The 20773-nt window shown below is 51.2% G+C and overlaps 1 protein-coding gene across 4 annotated transcripts in view; it reads left to right on the forward strand.

The window, feature by feature from the left end:
• Positions 1-20773, forward strand: part of CORO2B (coronin 2B) — a 142971-nt gene that overhangs the window by 118695 nt on the left and 3503 nt on the right. For all 4 annotated transcript variants that reach the window (XM_003121757.5, XM_013993330.2, XM_013993332.2 and 1 more), the window contains exons 4-11: positions 8430-8579; positions 9248-9412; positions 11284-11400; positions 11537-11641; positions 12148-12244; positions 16045-16157; positions 16513-16603; positions 16798-16937. In XM_003121757.5, the coding sequence (XP_003121805.1) occupies positions 8430-8579; positions 9248-9412; positions 11284-11400; positions 11537-11641; positions 12148-12244; positions 16045-16157; positions 16513-16603; positions 16798-16937 (978 nt within the window). The remainder of the gene's footprint in view (positions 1-8429; positions 8580-9247; positions 9413-11283; positions 11401-11536; positions 11642-12147; positions 12245-16044; positions 16158-16512; positions 16604-16797; positions 16938-20773) is intronic.

Genomic DNA, 20773 nt, shown 5'->3' on the forward strand with positions numbered 1-20773 from the left:
CCGCCGCCCTCTGCTTGTCTCACAACGTTCAGAGGACACTGAAGGGATCTAGCCAGCCTCCCCCGCCCCCCACCCCAGCTCTTTTCCCTTCTCCCCCTTCCCTTGAAAAATCTCCAGCGAAGTCCATCCCCCACATCCCTCAGGATGGGCCTCCCCTCCCCCACAGGGTGAGGCGGTCCTCAGGAGTCTAACCCCACCCTTCCAGGGATCCAGGGAACATACATACCCCAGCCCTTTCCCAAGGGGCTTCCGTCCTGAGGGAGGGGTGGGGGCTGTAACTCTCCCTGGCATCTGGAAGAATCCAGTTCTTTCCGCTGCTGGGTGATGTCACCTATTGTTGAAGGGCTGTGCTTTTTATAGCTTCTGCCGCAGCTAGGGAGGGCGGCTGGCAGGCGGCAGGGAAGGGCGCTATGGGTTTCCAAGCCTCATGCTCCCAGCCCCTCTCCAGCAGCCACAGAGAGAGGCTCTGACATCTCAAGGACAGGAGGGAGTGATCCCAGGAGAGGGGAGGGAGGCAGGCCCCTCTCCCCGTGGGCTCATCTCCGCACCTTTCCTTTGCCTTCTCTTCCTCTGCTCCTCCGTCCAGCGGCTGCCCTCACCCCCCAGGAGAGGGGATGCTCCTTCCTGAGGAGCTGGGGATGGGCTGGGACAGGATGTCAGCCCTGCTGGAAGCAGCCGGAAGCCACCCACCACCCCTCCTACACACACACACACACACACACACACACACACACAAGCTTGAGAACCAATAACCTCTTGGAGCTGGAAGGAAGCAACACACTTCTTTGAGAGATGGAAGGACAGCAGCACCGAGAGGTCTCACCAAGGACCTGGCAGCTGCGGAGCCACCACCATGTGGAGGTGTGGCTCACTCATCAGGCAGCCGGGCTCTGGAGGCCATAAGCCCAGGATCTGGCTCTGCCAGTTCCCTGATCTGTGATCTTGAAACCCACTTCTTTACCTCTCTGGGCATAGGTTGCCCTGCTGTAAAATGGGGACCATATCATGAGAATGAAATGAATATACTGTTTCTTGGCTACTAAGACCTCCATAACCAAGAGTTTAGATAATTTGCCCCAGTGAGGGCTGGCCAGAGGGCTGGGAGGGAGAGACCCAGAGCTCTTTCCACTATGTCTCTTTGCTCCTTGAGGCCCCAAATAGGCCTTCCACCCCTGGTTTCCAAAAAAAGACTAAGCTGAAGTTCCTGTTGTGGTGCAGCAAAAACGAATCCGACTAGCATCCATGAGGATGTGGTTTCAATCCCTGATCTCACTCAGTGGGTGAAGGATCCAGCATTGCTGTGAGCTGTGGCACAGGCTGGCAGCTGCAGCTCCAATTCAACCCCCAGCCTGGGAACTTCCATGTGCCACGAGTGTGGTCTTAAAAAGCAACAACAACCACAAAGACTAAAGACTAAGCTGAATGCTGAGCCTCAAAAGCCAAGAAAGAAATCCCACCTGGTTCCCCTTCCACATCAGGACTAGAAGGGTGACTTGCCATCTCTCCCTCTTGCCACCAGCCAGAGCAAGGGGTAGCCTGCTTCCTTACAGGCGAGTCGTTGTTGAACCTGCTGATGGTAAGAAGGTTTCTGGGCTTTTCAGCTTCTTCCATTGGCTCATTCATTTAACAAGTACGTCTAAGGTGCCTAGTGTGTGCCAGGCACTATTCCTCACCCTAAAGATAGGACAGTGAAATTAAAGACCCCACCCCTGTATGGAGAAGCTGACCATCCAATGGGAGGTCTGCCAGGTTGTTTGTGCCCCAAATAGGGTGATTTTTAGATACTTGGGACCAGGGAGTGGCAAGTCTTTTCTGGAATAGATGAGCATGAAGGAAATGCCCTTTCCAGGTTGTCAGATTCCATCCAGGGGAGAAAGAAGGGATTGGGCTGGGGCAGGGGTGCAGAAGAGAGAAACAGGGCAGTTAGCCTGATTCAAATCCCGAGTTTGAATTCCACCTCCTCCATTCTTAGCTATGCAACCTAGGCACATTTCCTAACCTCTCTGTGCTTCATTTCCTTACCTGTGTAATGATAGTTGTCAATATTAATAATAATAGGTGGCACATATCCTTTCATGTGTCCAGCCTCACGTTTACTATTTCATTTAATTCTCTATCAACCACCTCAGCAGTAGATGCTCAATTGTGCTTCCTTTTGGGCCTCTCTCACCTCCCTCTCTTTTGAGGTTTTTTTTGTTTTTTGTTTTTATTTTTGTTTGTTTGTTTGTTTTTAGGGCTGCACCCATGGCATATGGAGGTTCCCAGGCCAGGGGTTGAATCAGAGCTACAGCTGCTGGCCTACACCACAGCCACAGCAACACCAGATCCGAGCCGCATCTGCCACCCACACCGAAGCTTATAGCAATGCCAGATTCTTAACCCTTGAGCGAGGCCAGGGATTGAACCCACATCCTCATGGATACTACTCTGTTTCTTTACTCGCTGAGCCACAAGGGGAACTCCTCTTTTGAGTGATTTGTTCCCCATGTTGGGGAACAATTGGGTAATCAGAAGATATCAACACTAAGGTAGACTCTGAGGGTCTACCTCTTGTTTAAGTGAGTGGCAATAAACTCAGTTTCTAGCAGTGAACAGAATAATTTGGCAAGAAATGAGGAGGTGGGTGTTCCAAGACTCTCTGGACAAGACTTTTCTTCTCACTGCAGGAGACATGAGAGTTGCTCTGATCTCAGCTCCAGGCCATGTATCTATGGAGTGATTGGATGGAAAGCCTAGGCCAGTGACTGTGGAACATAGTACAGCTAAATTCGATGCTCTCAGAGGGCACAAACTATATCTTCTACCTGCCTTTCCTTCCTTACAGTACTCCAAACAGAGCTGTTGAGTTGTTTTTAAGTAAATAATGAGTTGGAATCCATATCTTCTCCCAGGTACTTAGGACCACTGTGAACTCCAGCTCTTCCATAAATGGAGATAAGAACTGTCTGCGTAGCTATATGACAAGCAGTTCCCCTGACCAGAGTGTTTTTTCCCTCAGCAGTAGTATTGTCAGAGCGGCTGAGCAGGCCCTTGCGAGGCCCTGACCCTAAGTCACTAGCAGCCACCATCCTCAGTGTAATAGAAAGCAGAGAGACCCAGCCACATAATCACATAATGATTTTACTTTTTTTTTTTAAGGCTGCGCCTGTGGCACAGGGAGGTTCCCAGGCTAGGAGTTGAATCAGAGCTGCAACTGCCGGCCTACACCACAGCCACAGCCACAGCCACGCCAGATCCTAGCTGCATCTGTGACCTACAGCTCACGGCAACACTGGATCCTTAACACACGGAGCGAGGCCAGGGCTGGAACCTGCATCCTCATGGATCCTAGTTGGGTTCATTAACTGCTGAGCCACGAAGGGAACTCCCACATATTGATTTTGAACAGGGAATTTATTTGCATTTCATAAAATGGAGACAGACTTCATACCATATTCATTGACAACACAGGGGGACAACAAAGCACATGTGAAAAATAGAAATCACATCTCTATGTGACCGGGTTACTTTGCTGTCCAATAGAAATCAACTGTAATTTAAAAAATAAGAGAAATCACATCTAAAATTTGACCTATAGAAAACTTGTATATAATGCTTTATTAACGTTAAGCAAGCATTGTATTACTGAGTGCTTACTAATCTGTTTGGTAAGGTACATTTTTTCCTTTATTTAGTCTTCATAACAACTCTAATTGTAGGTATAATTATTCTTACAGATGAGAAGACTCAGGTTCAGAGAGGCTAAGTAAGTTGGCTGAAGTCACACAGCTGATGAGGTCAGAGCTTCACTTCAAATGGAGCTTGTCAGACCACAAAGCTCTCACTTTCTTGGCCAGCTGCTCTCTCCCCTGTGCACAGGGACCCTTGGTTTTGTAGCTTTATAAACTATCCTTAATAGCTGCTTTGCCTTAGCCTTGTCTTCGCCTTGTCTGCTGTCTCCCCACAAGTCCGTGAGCTGCTTGAGACCAAGGACTGGCCCCTGGTGTCCAACATTGTGACACGGGGAGGGGCTATGGAAATTTGGTCTGATTGATTGTAATGGAGTTTAACTAAACAGGGCTGTGACCTAAGGACCTATGAAAGGGACAGTCCCAGGCACAGCTGGCTTTCTGGAGAAAGCACTTTTGCCACTTTTCTCCTCCCCTTCCTTCCAGAAATCCGGTTTGGCAGGCCTTGTTGGGTTTCCTGTTGAATTGAAGTAACCTCCCAGAGCCACCTCAGAGCAAATCTGCAGTGCTCCTCCCACTCCCATCCACCCTTTGTTTCCAACAAATCCCTTGAATACTTAGGGATCAGAATTCCTTTTCCAACTACTTAGGCCCACTGTGAACGCCAGCTCCTCCTCTGAGCTCCTGTTGCACGTGCTGTCAACTGTGAGCTGTAGTGGTGGATCAAGCAGAGCTCGTCTATTCCCTTCAGTGATATCATTCAACGATGTCAAAAGCAGAGAAGGTGGGAAGATTAACTAATAATGTCTCCATGTGCAGAAGAGGAAACTGGGGCCCAGGGAGAAAGTGACTGGCATCAAATGGGGTTATGAGGCAAGCTGCCTCTCTCCTTCTCTGTGGGACATTTTCCATCCGAGACCCTACTCTAGCAGTTATTGGTGAAAACAGTGCTTGGCTTCCCCCCTGCAGCCCCTCATGCCTCCAGACTTGGATCCAGTCCAGGGACTGAGCCTGAGCACAGACACCACCTGCCCTCCCCATGCCCTTGGCTTAGCCCCTTGGTTCCTAGGCAGAGCTGGCACACCAGCAAAGCAGCCTATGTGACCAGAAAAGCCGCAGACTCACAAGGACCCTGAAGTCCAGATTACTTCAACCCGCATACCTCTAAAAGGTGTGTACCTCTCAGTTCATTGTCTAGACCAGGAGTCTGAGCCTCAGAGAAGTTGACTGGCTTGGCCAAGGTCATCCACCTGGTCCGTGGGATTGGAGCCTGAGTGGACCCTCCCTTCACAGCGCCCCCTGTGTCTCTGTATTATCCTGTAGGTAAAGCAGCCCAGGGATGCCTTGGTTAGCTGGCTTCTCAGGAGTTATGCTGTTCTGGAAGACGGTTTGCTTCTGAGACTTACCCCAAGCAGGGCGCCTTGGGCCTCAGTGGCCAGGTGTATCACACACAGCCCCTGGCCTCCTCTGCCACCTGCCAGGCTGCTCCCACCAGCAAGGCTGACCCATTTGCAACTTCTCCACCCGCTATGCCCAAACCCACACATGGGGGTCATTGTTCTATCTCCTCATCCTTCCCCACCTTCCCAACCTATCTTTTCAAATGTGGGTCAATGTCCTCTCTTCGAACCCTGTGCCTCCAGGGCCCTCCCACCTCATCACCCCCAAGACTGGATTCAGGCTCCCCCAGCTCTGTGCTCCTGTGAGTTCTCTGCCATGTGGTCCCACTGGGTGCTACTCAAGAGCAGGCATGGGGTTGAAGTTCCTGGGTGGCCTAGTGGTTAGGGACTTGGCATTGTCACTGCTGTGGCTTGGGTTCAACCCCTAGCCCAGGAACTTCTGCATGCCATGGGCATAGCAAAAAAAAAAAAAAAAAGAACAACAGGCACGAGGTGAGTTCAGTGCCCATCCCAGTGGTACTTAGGCCTTGGCTTATTGGATGTGTGTGTAGAAAGATGAGGCTCAACTTTCTGTTTCAAAGGTTTTCTCAAAGGCCAGAGGCCACCCTCCTGCCTCAGCCAACACTTAACACACTGAATGACATGCGCTCATGTGTGTACCTGCTTGTCTGCTGTCCTCAGGATACAGTGTAAGGTGTCTGTAGACAAGATCCACTGGCCTATCTTTCTGTCCCTTAAAGTTTCCTTCCCTTGAGTCTGAAAGCTTCTAGAGCTTCCAGCTCAAGTGCAAACAAGAGTAGCCTATCAACACAGAAAAAAAAAAAAAAACAACCCTCAGTTTTTCTTAGAATCAAAGACATGCAAATCTGAACAGCTGGGAGATGGCATTTTTGATCCGATGGGCAAAACCCTGTTTTTGAAGGTATAGCTTTAAGGACATAGGTAAAGAAACACTCTCAGACTCTGCTGGTGAAAACTGGGACAGCTTTTGAGGACACTTGCACCGTAACTTAAAAAGTAAAACACTTCTAGGCACGTGGGCTGCAGGAACACTCACAGCTCTGCACAAACTTGTATAACAGGCCTGATCATTGTGGAGTGAATGGTACCAGAAAAGTGGGCAGAGCCCAGATGTCTGTTAACAGAAGTTGATTAAACCCATCATGGCACAGGCACCCAACAGCTGCCCTCTGGCCACTTAAAAAGATAAGGTAGATCTATTTGTACTGGTGTGAAAAGAGGCCCTCTGTGTCCTGTTACATGAGAAAAGCAAGCTGCAGAAGTAAATGCATTATAACATCTCTGGGCAAAAAAGAAAACAATGCGGCGGCAGGGAGGCAGGGATGCTGTGTGTGTGTGTGTGTGTGTATGTGTGTGTGTAACCCAAGCATTATTCTCTGCTCTTCAGGGGTCACCTTCCTCTGGTACCTTTGGGAACAAGAAGAACGTATGTCTGATTGGGGACTAGTGCGTCACCTACCTGGTCCCCACTCCCCCGTCCCTGCCATTTCCAGATGAGACCTCCTCTCTGAAGGCCCTTGCACAGGGCTGTCAAGGAAAGACCATGGGTCATGCCAGCCCCCTTTACGTCACCTCCTTCCCCAGGCTCCTGCCACCAGGCTGCCCCCACTCCCGCAGGACTTCGTGGCACGTTGGGCATCACTAGAGACTTGGAGCAACCCAAGGAGATTGTTACAGGGAGGATGGGAAACGTTAAACCTGTTTTTGTAACTGAGAGTGGTGCACCTAAGGGTGATGCCAGGTCCTTGATGGGACCTGCCTTTCTTACCCTGGAGTCTCCCACAGTCTACGTGTGCGGAGCCGGATCCATAGCCTGAGGTAAAGCACCAAGAAAGGAAATCCACAGAGGAATTCCCTTCGGGGCACCCCCAGTTCCCAGCCCTGTCCCCCTGTCTTTGGCTTTCTTGAACACACTTTTCATATTTATTCATACCCTTCAGAATTTTCATCCAGTGGCTCACCTTCCATATTACTATGACATATGAAATTGTTCCTGTTGTTGGTCACTGAGAGTGTTTCTGAATTTTCTGTGTTGTAATGAACATCTTCACGCATGGAGATTTTTGCTTATGTTGAATTTTAAGAGTGAAATTACTAGGTCAGAGAATTTAATACAAACATCTTTATTGTTTCTGTTAAAGGTTGCCAAATTGGTTCCAAAAAAGACTTTCTCTGATTTGTAAGACTATCAACACCAATGGAATCAACAAGTTCCAGTATAATCTTGGCGACACTGGCTTTTTTTTCCCCTTTCAGTTGGCCATTTTAGAAGATTATAAATGGTATCTCAAGGCTGTTTTTCCTGTTTTTCTCCTTAACTAGCAAGGGTGGAGTTCAGATGTTCAAAAGATTTGTTTTAAAAGTGTCCTAAGCTGTAGTCACATGTGCTTTTTTTCTCTCCACCCAGTTAGATCATAATAAATAACATTAATGATGCTGATAACAACAATTATGAAGAACTATGACTTCATTGGTCTTTAGAGCGCTTTATAGTTTACAAACATTTACAACCAGTCTCTTATTTTATTCTACCAATAGGCAAGGCCAAGATTTTTCTGCCCCATTTACAGGTGGAACAGTTGAAACTGCAGAGTATGTTTGACTTGAGAAACAGAAGCCCACCAGTGTTACTGTAAATAATCAAGAGGTTATGCAAAGAATCGCAGAGAAACTGCTCAGTTTCTATCTCTCTGGGACCGCATGGTCGCTTCTCTCTGCTTCTATCTGTGATCCCCTCTGCCTCTCTGCAGATTGTCTTTATCAGCATCCTTGACTGATAATGGCTGCACCCAGGCTCTGTATCCTTTCAGGCCAGGCTTCAGCATCTCGTCAGTCTCTGCCCTTTAGTTCACCGTCTTTCAGGAGAGACTCGAGGCCTCCCAGCTGGGTTTCCCTCTGCTCAAGTGTCCATCCTGGGTGGGCAGCAGAGTGAGGAACAGGGCATGTGCTACAAACAGAAGCACTGGAGCTGAAGGCCCTCTGAAGGGTATAGGAAGGGAAGCAGAAATAGGCTTTTAATTTGGCCCTTGCTAAAAGCTGCTCAATGTGTGGTCATCGGGGCCTGGCTAGACCATAGCAGTAATGACCTGCCAGTAATAATAGTTGCCAAGGTCTTCAGAGACTTCTTGGAGAAAACCTTCCCAGAGGCGCAGAGGAAATGGTCTCTGTTCTCTCTAACCACACCCTGCCCCCTACCTCCCGGCCTCAGGCTCTGCCCACGCTCCTGGCTAGGAAGCACCTCACTAGGCAGATCTCGGAAAGCCTAGCATTGGAGGAGGAGGGCAGCGGGGGCTTCTGCAGGCCCTGCCCACCCAGCCGCGGCCCTCGGTCCCCTCTGCAGGTGCGGATCTGGGAAATCCCCGAGGGCGGGCTGAAGCGGAACATGACGGAAGCTCTCCTGGAGCTGCACGGGCACAGCCGGCGTGTGGGGCTGGTGGAGTGGCACCCCACCACCAACAACATCCTGTTCAGTGCCGGCTATGACTACAAGGTGGGCAGCTAGTGGGCACTGTGGCCAGAACCAACTCATCAGGGTGGTGGAGGGAGAGAGAAGGGCATCTTTGGGGGCCTGTAGGGAGCACTGTTACTTTGCCCAGCCTGTTAAGCAATCTTATCACACCCATTCATTCTCCCATTCATTCATTTATTCACTCAACACTTACGGCTGAGCATCTTCTGGGGCCCACAGAGGCTGCAGGCATCCTTACTGCCTTATCTGGCACTGATACACTGGAGAAGAATGCCCACTGCTTGCCCACACTTTCCACCTGATCACTTCCTAACCAAGATGTGGCCACTGCCCTCCTAGTAGGAAAAAGAAGCTGATGGAGGGGAGAGAATGGAGTCCATCCCTACCCCCAGGCATGCCCTCAAAAGAGGTGTGACATTCACTGGAACCTGGTCAGGAGCCCTCACCCTTCTTGCCAAAAGCAAATACTGAGCTTGGGCTGGGATCTATCCAAGGCTAGCAGTGGATTACACATCCACAGCAGGGACGCATCAGCCTCTGTTACAGAACCCACCATCACCGTCCTGCATCCCAGCACATCCGACCCTGCATGGGGCATCTTTCCCAGGGTCATGGGGTACAGGTGGGGACAGCCGCCTGTGCCAGCAGCTGCAGGGCTAAGCCCACCTCCTGCATGACCACCCTCCCAGGTCCTCATCTGGAACCTGGACGTGGGTGAGCCAGTGAAGATGATAGACTGCCACTCAGACGTGATTCTCTGCATGTCCTTCAACACCGACGGCAGCCTGCTCACCACCACCTGCAAGGACAAGAAACTGCGCGTGATTGAGCCCCGCTCCGGCCGCGTTCTGCAGGTGAAGTCCCACATCTTTTTCCAGGGGAAGGAAACGTATTAGGGCCTGGGGCTCTGCTTTCAGCCAGTCCTTGCGGGGAAAGGCTGTGCCGGCTCCCCTCTCTGGGCACCAGCCTGTCTGTTCTGGGCCTTTCTCAGCTCGAAGGAGTCCTGCCTTCTTCTGGGTGGGGAGGGGCCTATCTTTCTTGTCCCCACTTCTTGCACCTTTCTTGTCCCCACTGACTCCACCTTTCTCCCCGGATGGGAATCTTCTGCCTGCTCTGGGAGCCAAACTGGTGACCCCCTTCAGTGTATGAATCCCTGGATGCTGACCAAGCCCCATCACGGGCACAGAAGGAGGGACGAACTGGTAGAAGGGCTCAAGGTGCCAACCCCAGGGATGGCTCCAAGTGGGGAGGTGGATGGTGAACTTGGCTCCAGTATTGGTCTTTGACTTTGGGTCTTAAATCTGAGGAAGGGGTGAGATGCCTTTGGAAGTAAGAAATTTACATTTCTTGACCACCTACTGAGTGCCAGTCATGGGGCTAGATGGGATGGAAAACTTGAATGAAATCTAAGTTTACCTCCTAACTCGAGAAAGATTGATGCCTTGCCTGAGGATGCCTTTCCCATTTATCTTGGGAAAATCCAATACTGCAGGACCAGAAAGTCATCTACTATGCCTGCAAATAATAATCACTATGATTATTTGTATTAACCACCATTTACTCAGAGCTCACTGTGTGGCATGCACTGTGCCAAGGGCTCCATATGGTCACCTCATTTATCCCTCATGCCGGTCCCCTAAGGTGGGTACTGTCCCTCTTCCCATTTCCCACCTGGGAACGCTGCACCCTGGAGAGGAGCAGACTTGAATCTCAATACAGGAGGAGCTAGAATTCAAAGCCAGCCAGTTGTGACCCCAGAGCCAGGCTAAGCAGGAAAGATGTAAGAGAGCAGAGACCCCAACCTCCCTCTCACAGAAATGCCCTGGGAGGATGAGGGAACCTTCAGGTTCCACTTTTGGGGCAGAACTTGGAACTAAAATCCAGAGCAGGTGATGCCATCCTGGGTCTTTGCACTGCTCCACCAGCCTCTGGTTCCTCCCTGACGCTGACTCATCCTGGCCCAGGACTGCCAAATGTTAGGAGGAAAAGGAGGTGTCATGAGCCCAGAGGCAGGAGAGGAGGCAGAGGATGGCCCTTGTGAAGTGAGTCACCCGACAGCCAAGCAGCATGAGGCCCCATCCTCCTGAGCCTCAGGCTCTTCATCCTCAGGGAGTCTCTCCAGTGGGTATCATTGGGGCTTAAAGAAGCCTTGATGAGAACAGCTGGCAGCCACCTGCCTAGTCCTTGTTAGCTCCCCTCTTCCCCACCCCCCACCTGCTCTGGGATGTGACAGAGAGGCTTGGTTTCCTGGACCCAGGGCTCCAGTGCTCCACAGCACCTGTTTTCTGTGGCTGCCATACCAAATTACTGCAAATGGGGTGCCTTACAAGAACAGAAATGGGTCCTCTCACGGTTCTGGCCGGAACCGACATCAAGGTGTCAGCAGGGTGGCCTCCCTCTGGTGGCTTTAGGGGAGAACCCTTCCCTGAACCTTCCAGCTTCTGGTGGCTCCTTGGCTTGCGGCCCCACCACTCCGATCTTTGCCTTTCTCTTCTAAATCAGGACACTCATGATGACACTTAAGGCCCCTGTGGATCATCCAGGGGAATCACCCAATCTCAAGCTCCTTTACCTAAAATCGCATCTGCAAGAACTGTTTTCCAAGTAAGAAAACCTTCACAGGTTCCAGGGGTTAGGACATGGACGTAACTCCGGGGACCAGCAGGCAGCCTGTCCCAGGACCCTAATGTCTGGGGTCTGGCTCACAGCTCTCTGTCCCTGCCAGGAGGCCAACTGCAAAAACCACAGAGTGAACCGGGTGGTCTTCCTGGGAAACATGAAGCGGCTTCTCACAACGGGGGTCTCCAGGTGGAACACGAGACAGATTGCCCTCTGGGACCAGGTCAGCCACAGGGAGGCCGGTGGGGGGGTGGGGGGTGTGACACCAAAGGGTTGTAGCTCCAGGGGCCTTGCTGGGATCAGGGAGGTGAGGTGCCCTCCTGCCTGGATACGGGCTGATCCTGGCCCCCTCCCCGCAGGAGGACCTGTCCATGCCCTTGATCGAGGAAGAAATCGATGGGCTTTCTGGCCTCCTGTTCCCCTTCTACGATGCTGACACCCACATGCTCTACCTGGCTGGAAAGGTAGTCGGAGGTGGGGGAGGGACAGGGCAGCCTGTGGGAGACCCCTGCCCCCACTGGGCCCCCGCTCCTGCCCTACCCCCCAAGAAGAGCCAGCCAAACCTCTGGCCTTCCTCTCACCCACCTCGAGTCTCACCCTCTTCTGTCAAAACGTGCCCTCAAATCGGACGCTCATTCCACTGAAGTGCCAGTGAGAGTTCCTTCAGAGGCAGGTGGGGTGGGGTTTTACGTGGGAATAAGGATCAGAGCCTGGAGTGCAAGGGATGGTTCGTAGGGATGGAATTTGAGGCACCTGCCAAGAGATCTTGTTTGTCAGAAAGGCATCACCCCACCACCCCAGCAAGTCCCCCGTGGCAGGCCCCCTGGGGCCCAGGGGCCAGGTCTCCGAGGGGGACTTTGACCCCCTTGGAGGCACAGCGGAGGTTCTTTCCACCAGCACACAGGACCAGGGCCTGCTGAGCCTGGCCCTTCCCCTCTGCCTTTTTCACCTGCCTCTCACCCGCCCTCAGGGAGACGGAAACATCCGGTACTACGAGATCAGCACTGAGAAGCCCTACCTGAGTTACCTCATGGAGTTCCGCTCCCCAGCCCCGCAGAAAGGCCTAGGTAAGGGGGCCAGGGCTGCCGGGGCTGTTAGGTGTGAAGGAGAGACAGGGATTAGGCTCTTGGGTCACCCCCCCCCCACTTAGATGGACAAACAGACTCAGAGAGCCACAGCTCATGGGCCAGTCAGCACAGAGCCGACAGGTGCTGCCCTGTTGAAGGTCAGCCTGTCCCTCTTCAGCCAGCCGGTCCCCGCCCCTTGACCGGCTCCTTCAGTCCGCAGTGCTGGGCATCCTCGGCTGTCTCTGGTCAGCAGCCTGCAGGGTATGCCCGGGATGGTCATTCCTACTTTCGGGGGATGGGGCAGCCGAAGCCCACCGTGGTTGTGACATGGCAGGAGGGTGTTCAGTAACTAAGCCAGAACGGGGTCCACACCCAGCCCCTTCCTGAAGCCCCTGGGAAGCAGGGCCCCTGGTCCCCTTAATCAGCTCTGTCCTTGCCTGAGGAAACAGAAGGAGGTGTCCCCCTGGCTGCAACCCCAGGCTCCCCAGGTTCTCTGGCAAATCCCAGAGAGGGCTCCAGGACCGAGTGTGGTGAGTACCTTGCTCACACCGGGCGCTCTCCCAGCACTAAAGTCCTGCAGTGCAGTCTTCGTGCCCATTGACTAACACTGGCAGTGCTTCCGGTGCAGCAGTCCCCCATTTAGGGTCCACATAACCCAGTGGAGGATATCTTTTCAGGGGCTCTGTTCCTTCCTCTCCTTAGAACTTGAGTGTGGCTTTATCCCCCTGAGGAGCTGGTGTTACGACAGGGCCCAAGAGCCAGCTTGAGAGACCTCAGGGCTGGAGGGGTCCAAGGGAGGCTCAGATGTGCCTGAGGTCCTAGTGACCATCCCCTTGACTTCACCCTTCCCCAGGTCTCTGTCATCCCCATTTCCCTCACTGTCACCCTGTCCTCAAATAGTGTAACAAGCAACCTGGACTTTGGAGTCCAAACTAGGTTTATTTTCTTTTTGCTTTTTTTTTTTAGGGTCACACCACAGCGTATGGAAATTCCCACTCTAGAGTCGAATCAGAGCTGCAGCTGCCAGCCACAGCCACAGCAACTCAGGGTCCAAGCGGCATCTGCGACCTGCACCACAGCTCAGGGCAACGTGGCACCCTTGACCCACTGAGTGAGGCCAGGTTTCGAACCCACATCCTCATGGATACTAGTTAGATTCATTTCTGCTGTGCCACAACAGGAATTCCTAGGTTTATTTTCTGATTCAACTGTGTCTTAATGCCTCTGAGCCTCAGTTTCCTTGTCTGTAAAATGGGGATAATCAAACCTACCTTAAAAGGTTGTTGTAAAGCTTAGAGATCATGTGTACGAAACACCTGGCAAAGTACCTGGCTCCTCCTGCTCCTTCATGTAGTCATTCAACAAACATTTTCTGGGTACCATCTGTATGCCAGACCCTGGACCGGTCTAAGGCTATGGTGATAAATAAAACAGAACACAGCCTCACTCACATCCCACTGAGAAGCAGACAAACAATAAACAAGTAAGGAAAATATTGGATGGTAGTAAGTTCTAAAAAGAGAGTCAAATAGGGTAATAGAACAGAGAGTGATAGGGGCAGTTTTAGACCAGGTGGTTGTGGGAAGCCTCACTATGGAGATGACATTTTAAACTAAGATCCGAAAGGCAGGAAGGGGGAAGAGTAGTGCCAACAGAAAGAACGGTTAGTGCAAAGGCCCTGAGGCCAGAATGAGCCGGACACGATCTAGGAGCAGAAGGGAGGTCTGTGTGACTAAGCTTAGAGTAGACTCTGGAACATGCGGAAGATGAGGCAAGTGTTGGGTGATTAAGTTGGAGACATGGGCAGGGGCCAGATGCCATGTGATGCCTTAGACAGTGTATACTAGAATTCTCCAGAGAAACAACCAAGTATATTTATCTAAGGGGATTTGTGAGGCCTTGGCTCACATGACTATGGAGGCTGAGACATGTCACAGCCTGCCTCTGCGAGCTGGAGCCCCGGGGGACCAATGGTATAATTCAGTTCAAGTCTGAAGGCCTGAGACCCCGGAGCTGATGGTGTGAATCTCAGTCCCAGGTCAGGAGATGAGATGAGATGTCCCAACTCAAGCAGAGAGGCAGGAAAAGGGGACAAATTCCTTCTTTCTCCACCTTCTGTTCTATTCAGGGCCTCAATGGATAGGACGATGCCCCCCACACACACACCGGGGAGGGCCGTTCCCTTTACAGAGCCCACTGACACATAACTAGCCATCACACAGGGAAGGAGGTGGGGTTAGACTGGGAACTTATTGTAGGGTGGGTGGGTAGGTGGGAGATGGGACAGTGTGATATGACCTGAGAGGTTAAAGGTTATTCTGGCTTTTATAGGGAGAGTGGATTTGGGAGAATGGTGTTTGAAAGAGTAGGAGGGAGGCAGAGAGACCAGTTAGGAGGCCTTTGTGGTCTTCTAGGCAAGAGAGGATGGTAACTAGGGGGTTGGCATGGTGATAAGGAGCTGAGGATGGGTCCAGGGCATGCCTGAAAAGTCGAGTTCACAGGACCTGAGGGAAGCGGGGGGGACCGAGGACAACTGTTTCTCTTTGTCCTCCTCACTCATGACTGCTCCTGAGCATTTGCCACAAGCCAGGCCCTTTCCACAGTTTCCAAGTGGCTATGTAACTCACCCCTGGCAGGTCCCATAGTGCCCAAGTGGCAGAGCCAGGACCCGAACCTAAGTCTGCTGGCTTCAAATCCCACTTGGTATCATGACACCGCTTTCCTCCAGCTCCTGGAATTCCCTTGTCTGGAGGAGCAGCCTTCCATTCCAGCCAAGGAGAGGTAGAACCTTAACTCATCTTCACATCCTGGAGAAAGAAACTAACGTTATCTGCACTCATCACTGCGGAGCGGTTAACAAGCATTTTCACACTCAGTCCTCCGACACTCTCATGCAGGGCTGCTCCTGGCTTCCTCTAAGCAACCAGGAAAGCTGAAGCTCAGACAGGCAAGGACTCCCAGTCAGAAAGAAGGGGAGTCTGCCCCACCCTCAAAGCCTGTGTTCCTAACACACACTGCACTGGTCCCCCAGCAGATACAGCTGTTGGAGATGTTGTGGCTAGTGCCCATGCACACGTACACGCACGTGCCATGCACACCTGTCGGTCTTAGAAGATGCATGATGGGACTGCAGTCTCAGGCTGCATTTAAACTTCTGGGTGCACGGGGATAACCTTCTCCCTCCTTTCTCTCTGAGGACTGGGGACACAGAGGCTTCAGGACACCAGCTCATTCAGAAGGCAGTGGGCCCTGTGGCTTTTACCATCAAACACTCTGTGCCCTGGGGCAAGCCCCTTCTGCTCTGACCCTCAGGAATCTCGTCTCTAAAAAGGGTGGGTTGGGAGTTCCCTCATGGCCTAGCAGTTGGCGATCTGGCGTTGTCACTGCTGTGGCTACTGTGGCTCAAGTCAGTGCTGTGGTGCAGTTTCGGTCCCTGGCCTGGGAACTGCTCTGTGCTGCTGGTGCAGCCAAAAAAATAAATAAATTTAAAAAAATAAAAAGACTGGATTAGATTCAACTAGTTCTGCAGCTGCTTCCAGATCTCAAAGGCCCTGATTCTATAGCATACACCTTAGTGAGGCAGGTCTGGTCCGCGGGGCTTATTTGAGAAATTACTGCCTGGAGACAGAGCCTGACTCAAGAGGCCCCAGGCCCACCTCCTGTCCTCCACATGGGTCATTGCCTCTGAACCTGGTGCTCTCCACCTGTGCCTTTCACCTGGCCAAGGTCATCCGGAAGGAGGGGCTCCGAGGGGGCAGATCCCTGGGTCCCCACGCAGCCACGTGTGTGCCTGTCCGCAGGGGTCATGCCCAAGCACGGGCTGGATGTGTCTGCCTGCGAGGTGTTCCGATTCTACAAGCTGGTGACTCTCAAGGGCCTGATCGAGCCCATCTCCATGATCGTCCCCCGGAGGGTGAGTGGTGTCCGGCTGGCTCCAAAGGGCCTCTGGCATTGAAGCCTAGCTTCCTCACCCTTGACCGTAACCATGGAGGAGCCGGGAAGAAGGAACCCTTTTCCTGTGGATTGCTTGTCTTTAGGCCCAGCCGGGGGTGGTGGAAGGGGACCACTCCAAGGTGAGGGCAGTTCGGCTTGCTGAGGAAGGCAAGGTGGGAATTCCCAGTGGGAGACACTGAGAGCAAAGGCGTGGAGACAGGAGAGCAAGGAGCATATGTGGTGGGAGGTCAGCAAAGAGGAGGACCTGACTAGGGAGCAGGGGGATTTTCTCAGCAGCCCCCCATCTGTCCTCTCTTCTGCTCCCCCTGCTGCAGTCGGATTCCTACCAGGAAGACATTTACCCCATGACGCCAGGCACGGAGCCAGCTCTGACCCCCGATGAATGGCTGGGAGGCATCAACCGAGGTACCACAAGGGGTGGGCTTCCCAGAAGAGGCCAGGGGACGGCAAGCTTGGCCTTCGGTCTAGCCCACCCCCTTCCGCTTGCCTGTCCTCCTCGTTGAACTTGGCCTCGCTCTCAGGCGTGGTGTAGATGAGAGTCTCCATCACTTGACATCCAATCAAATTGTCAGTGAGAATCCACCCCTTGCCTCTCTTAGATCCCGTGCTGATGTCTTTGAAGGAAGGCTATAAGAAGTCCTCCAAAATGGTATTCAAGGCGCCCATCAAAGAAAAGAAGAGCGTTGTGGTCAACGGAATAGATTTATTAGAAAATGTCCCACCCAGGACAGAGAATGAGGTAAGGAATATAAGTTATTACCTCCACACACCCTGGCAGAGCGAGACCTTTGCATTTCAATTATGGGCTTCAGGCCTTTCAGCCAGGTCTGTTCAGAGGCATTTTTCTTTCTGTGACAAATACCATAAGTAGCCCACTGTTGGCCTCTGCTGCCTCTGACCCCAATAAATAGACGTTGAGCTAGGATAAGGATATTGATGCCCCTCCCCCTCCCCTCAAAGCTGCTACCCCGGAGTTACGTGCCCCCTCATGAATCCATTTCAGAATGTCGCTGTCATCTGGTGTTACGGGAGTTATAAATTCCCAACGCGCAGGGGAAAACTGGCCTCGTGCATTACAGCACCGCCTTCCTCCCTGCATGGCAGGGGTCTGATGATTTCCTGTTTTTGCGGAAGAGGCTGAGTGTTTATGAAAGTACTCTTTGTACCATTTGGAGAGGGAGCCACTCACGCGGGGGCAACCAGAACTGGGCCTTGTCCACGCCCCCCCGGAGGCCTCTCCTTCCAGCCGCACCCTCAATCCTGGCGCCAGCACAGTGCCCCACACAGCCAGGATTCAGGGAATGCCCACCGCGTGCCAGGCCCCGGGCTGGATGCAGCTGAAGTGTAGATGGCTGCAGGGACCCAACCTGCCTTTGAAGCCTGGTTCTCCCACATCCTGGCTGTGCCGCAACAGGTTTCCCAGTCTCCCTGAGTCCATTTCCTGATGGTGAAATGGGGATGTGAACCGCTGGGAGCATTAAAGAGATAATCCCGTCTTGGACACCCTCCACTCCTGCTCCCAGGAAGTGCACAAAGAGGCCGACTGTATTCGCTCTCAGTTACCATGTAACAAACCACCCCTAGACTGAGTGACCTAAACCACAAGCCTTTATTACCTCGTAGTGTCTATGGGGGCCTGTGGCTCTGTCTGTCACGAGGGTGTGACCTGTCAGCAGTCACACCTGAAGACTCCAGCTGTGGCAGGATCTGCTTCCAGGTTTGCTCCTATGCTTGCTGGCGAGACTCATCTCCTCACAGATTGTTGACTGAGGGTCACAGTCCCTCAAGGGCCAGAGGCCTCCCTCAGGTCCTTGCCACTTGGACTCTCCACAGGGCAGCTCACAACGTGGCGAATGAGGAAGAGAGGGTGTTTTTATAAACTCACCTTGCAGGTGACAGACCGTCATGTCTGCCATCTTCTGTTCATTTGAGGCCAGTCACTAGGTCCGGCTACCCTTGATGGGAGGGGATAGCATGGGGCCATCTTAGAGGCTTCCCATCACACCAACTTATGATTCTCTCTGCTATTCATGAAAATAAGACCATTCCTGACCTCTGGGAAGTCACAGTCTTAAAGAGAACACTGACAGGTGAATTGATCATTGCTGTAAAATATGTTTATGCGCCCTTATGGAGGAATGTTCAGATTTCTAAAGCTGGATGAGACCCTGTGATGAGTGGGGTTTGCTTCAGCATAATTGCCCAGGAGGCTGGTACAGGGGAACCACGTAGGTGCAGGGAAGAAGCAAGGGCGGTGCCATGGGATTTGCTGAAGCCGGATGATGAGTACTTGGAGGTTCATGGCACTGTTCTTTCAACTTCTGCATATGTTTGGTTGTTTCCAAAATTTTTTGCATGTGTTTGGTATTTTCCAAAAAAAAAAAAAAAAAATTTACAAGGACCCTGAGAAGGTAGACGTACCTGAATTGCTCTGATAGCTCAGGGCCATTACAGGACCCTAAAGACAGGGGTGAACGTCAGTGACAGGGAGTAAAATTTAGCTATCCTCTTGTCTGTATAAATTAGAATGGAGGACCCAGAGAAACATTTTAAAGGGTCTCATACAGACAACGCAGACACCACGGTCTCTCTACACTGCAGCTTATATACTTTCCTCATTGGGAAAAATAAATTTGCTCAGAGCCTGGTGTTACCCAGAAATCTAATCATCACAAAAGATTGGCAGCAGCCAGTTAGGAGATGGGGCTGTGAATGGTAAACGCACTGGTCCAAGTATAAAAGGACAAGGGGTAGCTTGACCCGGGAGGAGACAAGCTCTTGGTCTCTATATGTTCACTAAAAATCACTGAACTGACACTCCGTTTTTGAGAAAAATATATGGAATGTGAATTATACCTCAGAAAAGCTGTTTTTAAAACAAAAGCTGATCAAAAAAGTATGCAAAGAAAATTGGAGAACGTGTAAGGCCCAGGAGTGTGTAGCGTCATTTAAGGCAGGGCAAATAGCACAGCGTCCCTCTAAACAGATGTAACCAGGACCGTTTTGTTGGTTAATTTTGTGTGTGTGTGTGTGTGTGTGTGTGTGTGTGTGTGTTTAAGGCTGCACCCGCAGCATATGGAGGTTCCCAGGCTAGGGGTCGAATCGGAGCTGTAGCCACCAGCCTACACCACAGCCACAGCAATGCCAGATCCGAGCCGCATCTGCGACCTACACCACAGCTCACGGCAATGCCAGATCCTTAACTCACTGAGCCAGGGATCAAACCCGCAACCTCATGGTTCCTACTTGGCTTTGTCAACCACTGAACCATGACGGGAACTCCTAATTTTTTTTTTAAAGCCAGTTAAAGGAAAGAATCACAAACATGATACATACGTTCTTTCTTTTTTTTTTTTTTCTTTGCTTTGTTTTAGGGCCACACCTGTGGCATATGGAGGTTCCCAGGCTAGGGGTCAAATCAGAGCTGTAGCCACTGGCCTACACCACAGCCACAGCAGCAGCACCAGATTCAAGCTGAGTCTGCGACCTACACCACAGCTCATGGTAACACCAGATCCATAACCCACTGATTGAGGCCAGGGATTGAACCCGCAATCTCATGGTTCCTAGTCAGATTCATTTCTGCTGCACCATGATGGGAACTCCTTCTTTTTTTTTTGGACAGGCATGCAATAGATTTATTAAGATAGGACGCTTGTGAGGGATACAAGCAGGCAGGCAAAGAGGCTCTGCTCCAAGGATTAGGTGGGCTACATTTTTTAATCCAAGGGAAGTGGGGATGGGGGGGGAGATTACCTTCTTCCTCATAATTCCAGTAGACGTCAGACATACATCACTAGCTCTTCCTTTGACAAAAATGATATATACATTCTTTAAACAATTTATTTTCACTAAATGTATGAAACATATACATTCATTCAAAACACATTTTGAAAAGGACCAAAACCTTTTTTTGAGGAGATCCCATTTGGGATGGGATCCACTATGTCTTTGTCAGATAAAACATTCTTTAACTTCAGCTTCTAAATTCAGTTTCTTTTAGGTGGAATAAGAGCTAAAATTAATCTGAAAACAAAGCCCTAGGTTTTTTTTCAAAGTTTTCTCCAGTTTTTTGTTTTGGTTTGGTTTTTTGGCTGTGCCAGCAGCATATGAAATTTCCTCAGGCTAGGGATTGAACCCGTGCCAGATCCTTAACCTGCTGTGCCACAATGGAACTCCCTCCAGCTTTTTTTCTTTTTATCACTGCACTCGCCACATATGGAAGTTCCCAGGCTAGGGATTGAACTGGAGCTGCAGCTGAGGCTAGGCCACAGTCATAGTAACACCAGATCCAAGCCACGTCTGTGACCTATGCCATGGCTTGCGGCAATGCCAGATCCTTAACCCACTGAGTGAAGCCAGGGATCAAACCCACATCCTTACAGACACTATGTCAGGTTCTTAAACCCACTGAGGCAAAACAGGAACTCCATCCCTCCAGTTCTGTTTTGTTTTTTGTTTTTTTTTTAAGCAAAGTTTATTGAGGTGTAATTTACCTACAGTAGAATTCATCCTTTGCAGTGTACTGTTCCACGAGTTTTGACATACGCATACAGCTGTGTAACCACTGCCGCA

This window comes from Sus scrofa, chromosome 1 (genome assembly GCF_000003025.6).
Source record: "Sus scrofa isolate TJ Tabasco breed Duroc chromosome 1, Sscrofa11.1, whole genome shotgun sequence".
Lineage (NCBI taxonomy): Eukaryota > Metazoa > Chordata > Mammalia > Artiodactyla > Suidae > Sus > Sus scrofa.